This window comes from Myxine glutinosa, chromosome 11 (assembly GCF_964187855.1).
Source record: "Myxine glutinosa chromosome 11, kmMyxGlut1.1, whole genome shotgun sequence".
Lineage (NCBI taxonomy): Eukaryota > Metazoa > Chordata > Myxini > Myxiniformes > Myxinidae > Myxine > Myxine glutinosa.
The window spans coordinates 123,693,043-123,708,959 of NC_136271.1; the positions used below are offsets into that span (position 1 = coordinate 123,693,043).

The 15,917-nt window shown below is 44.0% G+C and overlaps 1 protein-coding gene across 1 annotated transcript in view; it reads right to left on the reverse strand.

The window, feature by feature from the left end:
- Window positions 1–1,907: 1,907 nt before the first annotated feature.
- Window positions 1,908–15,917, reverse strand: part of LOC137414879 (thyrotropin receptor-like) — a 126,297-nt gene continuing 112,287 nt past the window's right edge. Inside the window, exons 6-11 of the mRNA XM_068100428.2 lie at window positions 11,961–12,038; window positions 11,256–11,324; window positions 8,963–9,040; window positions 6,130–6,321; window positions 5,173–5,947; window positions 1,908–2,762 (exon numbers count right to left, since the gene is read on the reverse strand). Of these exons, the coding sequence (XP_067956529.1) occupies window positions 2,268–2,762; window positions 5,173–5,947; window positions 6,130–6,321; window positions 8,963–9,040; window positions 11,256–11,324; window positions 11,961–12,038 (1,687 nt within the window). The 3' untranslated portion in view covers window positions 1,908–2,267. The remainder of the gene's footprint in view (window positions 2,763–5,172; window positions 5,948–6,129; window positions 6,322–8,962; window positions 9,041–11,255; window positions 11,325–11,960; window positions 12,039–15,917) is intronic.

Here is a 15,917-nt window from a genome sequence, read left to right on the forward strand (position 1 = left end):
AAGACCAACCTCGTTATCTTCAACGAAAATTGTCATCAAACACCAGAACCAATGAGATTCGAGCATTTGGAAAAAAAAATTTTTTAAAGCTTATTACGCGTTTCGGACGGTGAAAACGGCGTCAAATATTCTAACATTGACGAAGAATTATTTTTTAGAAATCTCGCGGCCGTATGGGATAGTTTTTCACGGCCAGAAATACGGTATAAGCAGTTTACATATTTAGTTTAGAAATACGGATAGTTTTTCACGGCCGGAAATATCCGAAGTTGAGATGGAATTCACCGAATTAATCACTGCAAGCTAACTTCTTCTGGTGGATGAAGCCGCCGTGCCCGGAGAGTCAGAGAACCAGCCCTGGCGCCTGACAGCGACTGAAGTTAGAAGACTACACACTTACTGTGAAAACATATGTTAAGCCCAGTTAAAAATAGGCCTTAAGCTAGCACATCGTATAGTTACTTCCTTAAGCTTCTTGTGACGTTTATTGTATGCAGGTATTGCCATTGGGGAGGACTATCTGCTCTTCTCTTTTACCAAGTCTTACCAGGTACCGTACCTACTACACCTACCTACTACCAACCTACCTACCTACTACCAACTACCTACCTACTACCAACTACCTAACCTACTGATGCCATAGTGATGGGTAAAATAGTGGCAAGAGGTTTTGGCTTCGCCGGCTCATTGCGGCTTTGCAGTCGGTACTAGTAGAAAATGTAACTAATAGCGAACTAAAGAATACAGCCACCAATACGTATCTGTGTGTGAAAAACACGTCTATAAACAACATGGCGGCGATAAAAAAATTTTGCAGGTTCCGCCTCTTCACCCCGCCCAGCGCCGAAGGGAACTGATCTGATAGGCTGGTGACATAAACCCCGCCCTGAACGGACGTACGGATGGATGGAGACTGGATTTACAGGCTGATCCTTTTATAGTGCAGATTATCAACGGAACCAGACATGTTTACAGATTTCTGGAAACGTTTTATAATTTTTCTCCGTGCGCGCATACACTGTCACAGCCTTGGGTGGGACACAAATATTTTGACACAAAATTTGCTGATTGAGTGGTGACAAAAAGGAACTAGACCGGCACTCAGTAGGGAGCGTACATCCGCCTGGTCGACCATATCACTCGATGGTGAAGAATCACTAAAAACTTTCCACGAGCTGGATCTGGGTCTTCACCAAAATCGGATCGATTCTTCCTCGTCACACACACGACCTCTCCACCAAGCTTCGTCCAAATCCGTCCACAACTTTTTGAGATATCCTGCTATGTATCGTTTTTGACCCCATCTCCCAATGGTGAAGAATCACTTGAAAAATTCTATTAGCCGGATCCAAATCTTCACCAAAATCTAATCATTTCGTCCATGTCACATACGCTACATCTCTGCCAAATTTCGTCTGAATCCGTTTACAACTTTCCGAGATATTTTGTCCACAAACAAACAAACGGACAGACAGACAGGGGTGAAAACATATAACCTCCATCCACCTTTGGTGATGCAGGTAATAACTTAAGAGCTTCAATCGAACACTGGAACTCGACACTCAATGTGCGATGCCGGGGGCTGCGGGCCGGCCATCGCAGACTTTCCTTTGAGAAATTGCAGGAAAGATAATAAAATGTGAGAGACAAACATTCATAGACACTCAGAAATTAGTTCCCACAACTTGTAAAGTTTCAACTACTTTACGTAAATGAAATGCTACTCGTCAGTCTGTACCTTGGTGAATGATTTGATCGGTATATGATTTGTAAAAAATATAAACCGGTGCAAGTTCCCAGAATTGTTGTGTGTTATTTGTCGCTATCTCAGCCTTTTACATTCGTACGAGGTGGGTATGGAGAGCCAAAGGTGAGTTGCAGAGGACACACTGAATATACAAATGTGTATGTGGATAGCAGGATTTTTATTTTTTTTTGTATATAGAGTCGAGGCTCGTGTAAGACCGAACACATTACACACACACACACACACACACACACACACACACACACACACACACACACACACACACACACACACACACACACACACACACACACACACACACACACACACACACACACACACACACACACACACACACACACACACACAAAACATACCGACACAAAAGGGGGAAGGAGAGGGGAAATGGAAGGGGAGGGAGGGGGAGAGGGGGTTTCCTCCCTAGCAAAAGTTAATAGAGTACAAGGTTAACGCAGGGTGTTGGTACGTGTGTAGTGAGGGCGGTGGTCGGTGCACTCCGTCACAGGCTGGACGTGCAGCACCCTTTATGCCCGAGGGTGCACGGGGCACCCACCGCGACCACCTGACCGCGACAGAGCTGCACGCGACTCCGACACAGACCGCAGCGACCGAGCAACACGAAGAGATCGCGGCGGAAGGGCTGCGTGAACAGAGCATACAAGAACGGGTTCGCACAGGAGTTAAGTGGGTAAAAGATGACCAAGATGATCTTGGAGTCCGACACGGTGATGAACGGGCATTCGAGTGCTGCGGAAATTGCGAAGAAGGCGATAGGTGCTATGCAGGTGAAGTCGGTAAATATGAGCACGGCCATGCGCTTGGCCATCTTCATGTCCTGGTTGCCTGCGACGCAGTTGGGTTTGTGGACGATGATGTAGATGTGAACGTAACACGCACAGATGATGCTGAAGGCAAAGATGCTGAGGCTAAGTATGCCGATGACGTAGACTTTCGATGAGAGGAGTTCCACGTCCATCGGTAAACAGATACTAACCTGCAGAACACACGCGCACTCGAAGCGTTAAACAATCACCTGTAATCGACTGTGAATAAAGTCAATCGACAATGGGCAGCAGCGCACAGAAGAGCAGAGCGACCTCAGAAAGGGAGACCCCTGGGGTGGGGGTCAAAAGGTCAAATACCGAAAAATGCAAAACAATATCAAACTCGAACGGCACTCAGTGGAGATCATACCTCCACCTGGTGGCCATATCACTCAATGGTGAAGAATCACTTTAAAAATTCTACTAGCCGGATCCGGATCTTCACCAAAATTGAATCGATTCTTCCTCGTCACACACACAACCTGTCCAACAAGTTTCGTCCAAATCCGTCATAACTTTTTGAGATATCCTGCTATGTATCGTTTTTGGCCCGATCTCCCAATGGTGAAGAATCACTTTAAAAATTAAACAATTCTCATATCCGAATCCATATTCAGATCTTCACCAAATTTGAATCGAATCGTCCTTGCCAGACACCCGACCTCTTCACCAAGTTTCGTCCAAATCCGTCCACAACGTTTTGAGATATTCTGCTATGCATCGTTTTTTGGTCCAATCTCCCAATGGTGAAGAAACACTTTAAAAATCAAATAATTCTCATGTACGAATCCATATTCAGATCTTCACCAAAATCAAATCGAATCCGCCTTGTCAGACACCCAACCGGTCCACCAAGTTTCGTCCAAATCCGTCCACAACTTTTTGAGATAGCCTGCTATGTATCGTTTTTGGCCCTCTCTCCCAATGATGAAGAATCACTTGAAAAATTCTAGTAGCCGGATCCGAATCCGGATCTTCACCAAAATGTAATCGTTTCGTCCTTGTCACACACGCTACGTCTCTGCCAAATTTCGTCCGAATCCGTCCACAACTTTTTGAGACATTTTGTTCACAAACAAACAAACGGACAGACAGACGGGGGTAAAAACATAAGCTACATTCACCTTTGGTGGCGCAGGTAATGAGAGTTTGTACATGCAATCAACATTGGGGACACATGAAATATGTAACAATTTTTTCGATTTGACTTGCATCATGTGTTGCACTTCGGTCGCCACAGATGTGAGGAGGTGCAAGTTTGACCTGACAACATGCACGTGCTTGTGCACCAATCATAAGATGTTGAAATTAGTATTAAGTATTACCCTGACATTGCTTGAGCAGATGAAATTATTTAACTGACAAAATACTGGCATATTCAAGGAGGTGTCAAAAAGTTGAGCCAAAAACACGACTTCCAAGACAATTGCATTGGGAAACCCAACCACCCCTGGGAGGAACGTGCAATACCGGCTAGAAACTACACAGAAATGGAATAAGATCAGGGACAAGTTATGCTGGTGCAAGACCATTTCTTGGGGGGATTTTAGGGATATTTTGACTCAAACCAGCAGTATGAAAATGGAAAATACGACTGGGCTGCCATCAGAGAAAAGCTCTTTGGCAGGGGTAACTAATCGGGTTTTATTCTTCTATGATTCACAAGTTACTCGGATATTGTTTTGCAAACGGCTAAATATTTAAAATATATTTCTTCACAAAATAGCAGATAATCTTACTATAATTCACCAAATGTCTGTCCGTGTGTTCCCAGGTACCGCAAAAATGGCTGGACCGATCGCAACGAAATTTTGGGTGGGTAATCCTGGGACCCCCTGGAGTAAAATAGGCTATATTGTTTTTCCAATTCCCAATTTTTCCAATTTTTCCAAACACGATGGAATAATATTTACCGATATGAACAGTGATGTGGCTTTTATCTTACTACAATTCACCAAATGTCTGTCCATCTGTTCCCAGGTACTGCAAAAACAGCTGAACCGATTACAACAAAATTTTGGGTGGGTAATCCTGGGACCCCCTGGAGTAAAATAGGCTATATTGTTTTTCCAATTCCCAATTTTTCCAATTTTCCCAAACACAATGGAATAATATTTACCGATATGAACAGTGATGTGGCTTTTATTGAAATTCTACAAATACTGTTTAGATTTTGATGATTTGCGTGTGATATGATTTAACGGATGTTTATATAAATGGTTTAAAAGAAAAAAAAGCCTTCAATTTCTGATATTTTGCCTTTTTAATTTGGTCCTCCCAATTGAAGCCCCGCCCGTAGGGTGGGTACCGTTGCTAGTATTGAATAATGCGAGGATAAATTTTATATCAATTCTTCACTCATCCACCTGGTCAGTCTGCATGTAGCCAGAAGGGTTTATGCTTCGCCAAATTTGAATTGGAAGATAAACCTGTTGACTTTTCTTGCAGAAATTTATTCATATTTATATATTTTATTCATGCTGCTACTTTGGATTTGGAATAAGGTTTTGATTGCCTCACACGAGGAACACAAACGTCAAAATCTCACCGCACCTCATCTGAAATTGCAACAATGCACACCTTTGAGTAACTGCTGATGCCAAGCAGTGGTAAAGTGCTGAGAGTTATCGCCAAGATCCAGGCCACAAGCATTATGACACCAGCCTGGCGCAGGTGCATCTTGCGATCAAGACGCATGGCGTGCGTAATGGCGTGCCAACGTTCCATAGTGATAGCCGTGAGTGTGAAAAGAGATAGTTCGCTTGCAAAGACGGTGAGGAAACCTGCCGTGGTGCATCCGGATCCGTTCTGCCAATCTATGGCATGGTTGTGGAAATCACTTTGAGTCCGCATATCAGTTACGGCCACCATAAGCAGGTAGACGCCCATAGATAGGTCGGCAATGGCAAGATTGCAGATGAGGAAACGTGGAACCGTGAGCTTGTATTGGCTAGACAAAAGTACCACCAGGACTACTAGGTTCCCGAGAACTGCAAGCAAAGCCACGGGCCAGATAGTCGCACGTAGAAACCAATCGCCCATGATGTCCTCGCAAGGATTGAAGTCGTCGGGTGCGGGCTGGCAATCCATTTCCACCACGCACAATGATTGGTAGTAGTCGAGGTTATAGTCGTCAAACTTGCTCTCGTTAATGAAACCTGTAACGCGTATCTGGTCTCCAAAGCCCATCATGGAGCCTTCTGCAAGGCTCATGTTAAATTCCAAGTGGGCATGAAGCTTGTACTCTGCCACAGGGGTCGCTGGACTGTCGTTGCCGATGGAAGCCAAGTATTGGTATCGCGGGTATTCTTGCTGAATTGCAACATCCAGGAATGTGGTATCACAGATATCTGGTCTGACCAGGGGATAGAAATCAGTCTTCAGTTACAAAAAACAATTCATTGTAAATAAAAGGCTTACATATTAGGCATGTATTGTTAGTCACACACTTGGTACTGGAAAATGGTGCCACCATCATGCTTCACCGGTTGGCACAGATTCATATTTATTGCCATTTGAAGCCCAAGAAGAATTCACCTCTGAAGCTCCCTTTTTTGTTCACGAAATGCACAACAGTGACATGAATATGTGAGGCTGGCTTTGGTAAGTGAGGGCAGCGCTGAAACTGGTGGGAGCTTTTTGAGCCAGTATGCTTTTTGTGCCGTCAGTTGTTGCACTTTTTCCAGGCCTCGTGAAGGAAGGGACCCCACTCTTGTTTCAGATACGTCACTGCATTTGAGAATGAGAAACACAAGAGGGGGAACTACTATTGCGCAGAGACAAGGGTAAAGTAACGGAGAACTTGCATCAACAGCAGACATGTCAACATACTTCTATCACCGTTATTAGCTTTTATCATGCAAACTTATTGGAAAACCAGTCTTTATTTACTTTATACTTCAGAAAAAGCCTTTAGAAAATCTACATCAGTGGAAAATTATATATCATTTTCTCAACCAAATGTTGACAAAAGTGTGCTGCCTGCTTTTATAACTCTATATTGCTATTATAGGTAGAGCATTAATTTGTTGTTTGAAAGCTTATTTATTGCCATAAATGTAATTTTTTCGGTTTTTCAGATCTATTATGGCTGAGAAAATAACAGTTGCTCAGAGAATGCAGATTGATTTACGGTATGAGGTTTAGCAGTCTGTAATTGCAGTTCAAAGATGGTGGTGGCAAGAAATAGGAAGACAGGAGATACCACGTTGTTCATGTAAATAAAACAAACACCAAAATATTTTTCCTGAAATGCCATTTATCGTAGTTTTAATTTGTGAACATCGAATTTCAATGTGAGCTCCTGCATTCCCAGCATTTTCTCAATTGTACAACAACATTTTCCATTGATCGCCGAAGAAACTCCTTTGGCAAGTTGGCAAAAATATTTGCAGATAGAACTTTCAAGTTCGTCCAAATTAGCGGGTTTGCTGGCATATGCCTTTTCTTTAGGTTTAGGCCATCCCCACAAAAAAGATTTTTTTAGTAAAAATTTTTTTTAAAAGAGAGTGGCAAACATATGTGTGGGAAACTTGCATCAATCGGGCTCAAATGGCTTAATCGGGCTAAAATGGCTTAATCTGGCTAAAATGGCCTAATCGGGCTAAAATGGCTTAATCGGGCTTAATGGCTGGCTTAAAGGGAATTAAATGGCTTAATGGTCAGGGTCACCCAGATAGCTCAGATGGCAGAGCACTGCTACAAGCTTTCCAGAGGACCTGGGTACGATTCCTTGGTCTGGGCATGTAATTTTTCCACATATGTCAGTTTAATAAAAGATTTGTATGGGGTTAAATCAGGACTCCTAGATCGTGCCTTCAGAAAGTATTCACACCCCTTGACTTTTTCACATTTTGTTGTGTTGCAGCCTGAATTAAAAATGGATTAAATTGAGGTGCTTTTGTCACTGATCTACAAATAATACCCCATAATGTCAAAGTGAAATATTTTTTTTCGAAATTTTTACAAATTAATTAAAAATGAAAAGCTGAAATGTCTCGGAATATTCAATCCTTGGCTATGACACTCGAAATTGAGCTCAGGTGCATCCAACTTCCTTTGATCATCCTTGCGATATCTCAGCAACTTGATTGGAGTCCACCAGTGGCTAGTTCAACTGATTGGACATGATTTAGAAAGAAACACACCTTTCTATATAAGGTCCTGCAGTTGACAGCACATCTCAGAGCAGAAACTCTGCAATATAAAGCAATTAAAGGGAATTTCCTGCTGGAATAGAACAGGGGTAGGGCAATGGACTTTTTGAGGGCCTATTGAGCCCCAAAGTATTAGTATGGGGAAGGAAAACCATCCTTTGGCATTGCTCGGCCAAATTTGGGGGGACATGGCATCTTCTCCTCCCCTATCCACCTGGCAAGCACATTGGTCTTAGAGACCCCCTGACCGTTACAATATCCACAGTGAAACCACAGAGTGCCTGCTCTCGCTGTACCACTTTGTGGTTTACTTTGAAGAGTGGGCAGCACCCTGTCTTTACCTCCGCCACCAAAGGTGGATGGAGGTTGTTTTCACCCCTGCCTGTCTGTTTGTGAACAAGATATCTCAAAAAGTTGTGGATATATTCGGACAAAATTTGGAAGAGACGAATTTGAAGAATGTGAAAAGGACGAAATGATTAGATTTTGGTGAAGATAGGGATTCTGATCAGGCTACTAGAATTTTTTAAGTGTTTCTTCCATTGGGAGATGGGTTTCTGTTTCTACCATTGGGAGATAGGGCCAAAAACGATATATAGCAGGATATCTCAAAAGGTTGTGGATGGGTTTGGACGATACGTGGTGGTCACTGGTCAGGTTGTGTGTGTGACAAGGACTAATTGATTCGATTTTGGTGAAGATCTGAATATGGATTCGGATATGAGAATTATTTAATTTTGTAAGTGATTCTTCACCATTGGGAGATAGGACCAAAAACGATATATCTCAAATCTCAAAAGGTTGTTGCAGGATATCTCGAAAAGTTGTGGACGGATGATTTTAATTAAATGTGATTCTGTATTGTGAATTTCTGGTCTCACCTGGGATACAAAACGTAAACTGTTCACCTGGCGGAGGAATGCTCTCTACTGAGTGCCGTTCTAGTTTGTATTGAAAATCTCTCCTGACATCAAGGTTGAGTAGTCTGTTAGCCAATTCAGGCCTTCACTTCTACGATAACTCAAAGCAGCTTGCTCATTTAATCCTGCTTCTGAAGATGTTTTTGTGTCACGTTGACTATATCTCTTCCAGTCTAAATACAATTCAAAAGGGAGAGAGAAAAATTTAAAGGCAAAATAGCACTGAACAAAGTTAAGAAAATAGGTGGAGACAAAGGCTTTTATGATTAGTGTGCCGTGTATGGATGTACTTACAGAACTTGAGGTCTTTGCAGAATCCCATCAAAAGCTGCACTGCTGAATACTTGTAATTGGTTGTTTCTTTTTAAGTCTCTATCCAACCAAACATTGAGAGAAATAAAAGAAACAGATTAAAGTCACCCCAAAGGGGACTTCGTATGTACAACAAACTATTTTCAAAATGGCATAAATTTGACCAAAAAGAGGGTAAAAGATCTTCAGCAACATTTTTTCATGTGTCGTATGTAGAAGGCCACTTCATGTAAGATTTGAGTTGAAATTATACTGAACATTGAAAATGTCTCTTTTAGGATGTGGTCCACAATGAGAGGCTACGAGAGTGAACGAAGAAGAGTTAATCTTTCTGCAGTGAGGAATGCTCGTCAAAGGCCTTGTATAAACATCACAAACTGCGGAGGAGTTTGGGAGCCATCAGTGTACCTTTACATGAATTACAAGGAAAATAGCAAATAATGGACAATTTAATGACGTATATGGGTGTTGGACAACTAGATCCCTGGTGTTGGGCTCGTGGCTAGGGTGCCGGCTTAGGATCCTAGGATCCTGGGTTCGAATCCCGGTCAATCGCTGAATTAACGCCAGGGGGGTTGACTCAGCCTGTCATCCTTCCGAGGTCGGCAAATTGAGTACCAGTTCACTGGTAATTCCCTGCTTGTCGTTAAAGGCGGCAAAAAGGGTTGGCGTCAGGAAGGGCATCCGGCCGTAAAACATTGCTTCAAAAAGGGGACCGAAAAACAACAACAACCACAGTTCCCGAAAAAGGCCAACCCCCGCTTGCGGGGAAAAATGGCCTCTAAAGGTGGTTTTATATGGGATAATAGGCCTCTGCTTTTGAGATAACTCAAAGCAGCTTGCTCCTAAAATCCTGCTTCTGAAGATGTTTTTGTGTCAAGTTGACTATATGTCTTCCAGTCTAAACACACTGCAGGAGGGAGATAACAAATAAGAACAGTGGATACCACTTCAATTCATCACCCTCGAGTTGTGCCAGCACCTAGAGGCTGCAAAAGCCAAGAGGCCTCAATGTTATGCACACGTTATCCACCCAATGATGTACCGTGGGACCCTGCTATTCATGGGGGATACGTTCCTGGAAAATCCGCGAATTGTGAAACCGTGAATAGTGGGGCATTGTTTCAATGGAAAAAGGGGGGATAGGTTCCCGAATCGCGAACATCCGCGACTAGAGAGGACCAAACCACCAATGGCGAGGCACAATCCGTGAATGGTGAGGCAAATCCAAAGAATGTCGACAATAATCCCGGAAATGGCGAGACAAATCTCGCGAATGTCGATGAAAATCCGTGAATGCATGCCGTGCCAGTTTCATTGGGGAAAAGGGAGACAGTAATTTGCACTAATAGATACTGTGGAGTGTTTTCATTCTGCACAGCAACTTGCGGGGATGATGTGTTATGCAGCTGGTGGAACATCCCGCGAAGGTCTCGATTATAGTGCGGCTAAAAATTGCAGTCGCAAAAGCCATGAAAACGCAAAGCACACACCAGAGAATGTAGAATCAGGTCATGCTGGTGGCTCGTAGATGTTTTTTTGCGTATGTATGTCCAGCTGCTTTGTGCATTGCTGGTGAAAGATGGGTTTTATAGATGTGTCAATCTAGTGGCTCGTGAAAAAAATATATTGCGCTCCTGAAAAACTGCGAATCAACGGAACACGGCCGCGAATAGTAAAAAAAAAAAAAGCCCCGCGATTTCACGGAACACGGCAGCGAATAGAAAATAAACCGTGAATTTGCGGGACACTTTTCCGCGAATAGAGAAACAGGTCTCATTTTATCACCTGCAAATACGCGCAATCCACGAATAGCGGAACTGCGAATAGCAGGGTCCAACTGTAGAGTACTAATACCATACCCTGTCTGCAAAGCAATGGTTGAGTTTATAGTCATATCCTTTTCTGTCGGCAATCAAAGCAAGCCGAAGCAACTTAAAGTCCACCAGACTCGGTGGTGTAATGCTTACAGCATCCGCTGTGAGTATGGGAGGTCAGCAGTTTGAACCCGGCCTTGGCCAAGTGTTATCAAAGACAACTAGATCAGCACTTGGTGGGGCACATACCCCCGCCGGGTTGAACAATTTACGTTTTGCATCCCAATAATAGGCCGGATCTGCATCTGCATCTTCACCAAAATCGAATCAGTTCGTCCTTTTCATACACCCAGTCACCCAACCTGTCCACCAAATTCCGTCCGAATCCATCAATCTCTGATCTTTCTTGTTGTATTTGTGTTGAACTTGACATACACCTACTCACACAAGAAACTTACATTTGGAAGGTCTTCACACCTTTAAAAGCACGGCTTTTAATCTCGGTGATCCCATTGGAGTAGAGGCGGCTTCAAGAGAAGAAAACAACACGAATAAAAACAATCTTTTCAATGAAAGTCCCAAAAGGAAGCCTTCATGAATCAAGTGTATAAGTACATACGTGAACGTCACAAGTTAATACCATACTTCACTTCCTTTTTTAATTGAAAATCTCCCTTTGTACGAACAGTTGAGTCAAAACTCCTTAATTTTCTTCAACAACGAAACAGTTTTGGAAAATGTAGGGCAATTCCAGAGCTTTGCGTTTCTTCTGCATTCAGCACAGGGTTGCGGGCAACATCAATTGCCAGGGGCGCAGCTTTGCCACTGATGCAGTGCACGCTGTGGGTCAGAGGAGGATTTTGGAATTTGGTCAGAGTACCTCACCTAATCTTTGTGAAGGAAACTGTGGGATCTTTAACGTCCACCAACGATTGCTGGCAGACGGAACGCCCAGTTTAAGGGTCATCCGAGGGATGGCATATACACCAATACCTTGCCTTACATGCAAAGCACCAAGATGAGAGTTACATATCTCGGCCAAGATTGGAACCCAGGCTACACATCTCAGAGGCAAGGGTACCTCGAGGCTATCCTTCCAGTCCCAATTACATTGTCCTCTAGTTAAGAAAAAGGGAAAGAGATTACAAAAGTTGCATACTCACAGGGTTAAGGGGTTTTCACAGATCCCTTCAAATGCACTTTGAGGGATGATGCGGATGTTGAGGTTAAATGTTATTTCCCTGGAACAGCAGTGGTGCAACATCAGCAGTGAGACGGTGAAAGTGTTGAGATGCAAAACGTCAATTAGATAACTGAGACCAGGTGACTTCTCTAAATTAACGATGAATAATTCATTTGGATAGATACATACAACAAACATGATGGGACTCTTTCTCAAACGTGAAAATGCACACACTAGATACATACATCATAAAGACAATATGAACGGATCAAATTTGTCCCAAATATTCCACCATGGGGTATTTGAACTCTGCTTCTATTTGGCATATTTGAACCATCTGAACCCTATTCGGCTCTATCCAAACAGGGTTAGAAGGTTTGTGGAGGAGCTTGCAAGTACAGATATCACGAGGACATTTTGAAGACATCAGTGAACTTTTGCATAGATTCTCGGGATATTTACTGACAAATCAACACAGTATACGGTATTTGAACCTGTGATCATAGCATCATGAACTGAGTGAAAAGATGGCAATGTCACACATGTCATTCGTTCAAAAATATTATCACCAAGGAAAATGAAAATGTACATAGCACTGTCATATATACGAGCGTGGATCGGCATGTTACGTGTGCCCACCCACACGTCGCTACAGAGGCATAGGTATCTTTGACCATGCCTGCCTTCCCCGGGAGTGAGGGAAGGGGGGAATGGTGGGTGTGGGTTAGTGATGATGATGATCAGTGGTTGTGGGGGGACGATGGAATGGTGGAGAGGGGATGGGGTGGATGGTGCTGGGGGGGTGGTGTGGGAGCTCGGCCAAACATATTTTGTGCTCTGATTGAATATACAGGGTGTTTCAAAAAGATGGACCCAATTTCAAAGCAGTATATTTCACGATGGCAACATGTTACAATTACACAAAAATATACAAACGGTTTAATGAGTTATCAAGTTTTACTAACCATTTTATAAATGCTCTATGTGCCCTCCACCTGCTGCAAGGACAACATCGAGACGATAGTTGAATTCGTCCCAAACGTCTCTCAGAGTGTCTTCTTTCACTGAAGTCACCGCTGCCATGATTTCCCCTTGTGTTTTATACCTTTCCCCCCCCCCCCCCCCACTCCCCTTCCCACGCCTCCTGCCCCCAAGCCCTCTCCCTCCCACACTTCTCCCTGCTCTCAAATGTTGTGGTTGTGTGCTTCCCCTTCTCTCCCCATCTTGTCGTCCGCTCCCTCTTTTTGTATATTTTGTTTGTCTGGTTGATTTGTTTGTGAAATAAATGTTAGCTCTTTCACGAGCCTCGATTCAGTATACAAAAAAAAAAAAAAAAATTCTGTTTTTGAGGTCATCCAGATTAGTCGCTAATGGTGGCACAAAAACATGGTCTTTGACGTATTCCCACAAGACAAAGTCGCAGGGTGTAATGTCTGGGGATCTTGGGGGCCAAGAGTGTAGCGCCAAGTCTTGGGGTCCTGTGCGACCTATCCAATGTTGAGGCAGTGTGTCATTTAGAAAGCGTCGAACCTGCAGGTGCCAATGTGGCGGTGCTCCGTCTTGCTGAAAAATGAAGTCATCGGAATCTTCATTAAGTTGTGGAAAGAGCCAGTTCTGCAGCATTTCGAGATAGGTTTGCCCCGTAACTGTTTTTCCCTCGAAAAAGAAAGGGCCATAAACCTTTATTTGAGAAATGGCACAAAACACGTTCACTTTTGGGGAATCACGCTCATGCTCTACAGTTTCGTGTGGATTCTCTAGTCCCCATATGTGCACATTGTGACGGGTAACTTTACCGCTTAGATGAAACGTTGCTTCATCACTAAAAATCAAACGCGGTACGAAGCTGTCTTCCATGTTCTGTAACATCGCATCACTAAATTCTACACGCTTTCCTTTGTCACCTGTACGAAGAGCCTGTACCAGTTGCAACTGGTATGGCCTCATGATTAAACGTCCCCTTAACACACACCAGACAGTCGTATGAGGGATCGCAAGTTCTCAGCTGGCACGACGAGTGGACTTGCGCGGGCTACGCAGAAAACTCTTGAATTCTTCTCACGTTTTCCTCTGAAGTGCGTGGTCACCCTGGGCTCTTCACCTTACATAAACAGCCTGTTTCTTCAAGTTGTCGGTACCAATGACGAATGCACTTTGGCATTGGCGGATCAATGCCAAAACCCCGTTGAAACGCACGCTGCACCGCAATTACAGATTCAGTCTTGCTGAAATGCAGAACACAAAACGCCTTGTGTTGCGGGGTCGCCATCTTGTGAATGACTGAAGCTAGAGGCTGTTGGTGCGCTGGGAGGGGCATCTAGCGGTAGTCATTTGAAACTTTATGCCCCGCCCTTTCAAGTGGTAAGAGTTTCATTTATGGGCGGTTAGTGGTTGCAGAGATATAGCGATTTCAAATCGGGTCCATCTTTTTGAAACACCCGTATACTGTAAATCAGAAGTCAGACCCCAACATATACAAATAAAAAGGAACTGAGCACAAATATATTGTTGCGGTTTTGTGTTTTTGCAAATAAAGGTTAATTTTCCCCTCATAGTTAGTCACACTACAACATGTAGCCTCGTTTAAGCTCAGTTATTTCATAGTAAATGTAAGCGTAGACCTTTCCTATGTGAAGTTTTGCGTTGAGTAGAATAATGAGAGTTAGGTCTCCTTACAATGCTTATGCCGCCTCGATGCTTTGAGTTTTGGCGCAAATTACCACGAGGCCGGCCTGACAAGTCGATCCAGGCCAAAGGAAGGTGGGGCAGGAGAAGTGGGAGTGACCGGTAAGCACGAGCCGCCAATCATGGCTCGAGGGAAGTGGCTTACCACTGCGTCAAAAGGCGTGGTTTGGAACATTCGATGCGGGCTAAGGGTGTGGCAATATAACCCTTTGCGCGAAGCCCCCACCTCAGTTCTGAGGAGAGGTGCGCTGAACCAAGTTAAGAGTTCTGAGAGTGCGCGGTGTTGAATTGAGTTACAAATTGGGTTCGCGGTTGAGCTTGAGTCAGATCCTCCGTTGAGTTACGAGAGTGAAAGCACGGAGTTGTATTAATCGCGCTGTGAAGGACCGCCGGGCCGGGCGAGAGACGCGCATATCTTCCTGCCTGCCTTTGTTCGAGATACGCGCCGCGAGGGTCCCTCCCGCCTACCGGCCTCCCTTCGTCGAGGGAAGTGCTGTGACCGGCAGAGGGCCATGCCGGGTGAGCTGTTCCTGAACAACAAAGCCGGCGCGTTCAGCACATGAACAATCCTTCCTTCATCCCCCTGTGAGTGTGAATGGGCCCATTGTCCGGGGAGATAAGTTAAGACTGTATAAGACTGCCCTGTGTCTCTGTTCTTCTACAGATCATTGTAAATAATAATTAAACATGTTATTTATTTGATTCAACCGCCCTTCCTTTGATTTTCTTTGATGATAAAAACATTGCCTCAAAAAGAAAACCATGACAATTACGACTACATATGGGCAAGGTACAGCCCGAAGTACCCTGTGGGGGACCCCACTCCCTCTCGTCAAAACTCAAGGTGGGGAACCCGATCAAAGCAAGGGTGGAAATCATTCCATTTATGACGACGAAACGTCTGATGCCCGACGTGGAGATCGGTTTCTGAGGTTTGGGACATGGAATGTAGGGACAATGACAGGGAGATCAGGAGAAGTGGTGGAAGTATTGGTCAGAAGAAGAGTGGACATATGTTGTGTGCAGGAGACGAGATGGAAGGGAAGTGGTGTGAGAATGGTGAAGGGTAGTCAGGGACAGAAATACAAGTTTGTGTGGCAAGGGTGCCCGGAGGGCGTGAATGGTGTTGGTGTCCTGTTTTCTGAGGAGTTTGCAGACAGTGTGGAGTGTGACGAGAGTGAGTGAAAGGTTGATGATGGTGAAAATGATGATTGGAAAGCTCTTGGTGAAAATCATCTCGGGATATGCTCTG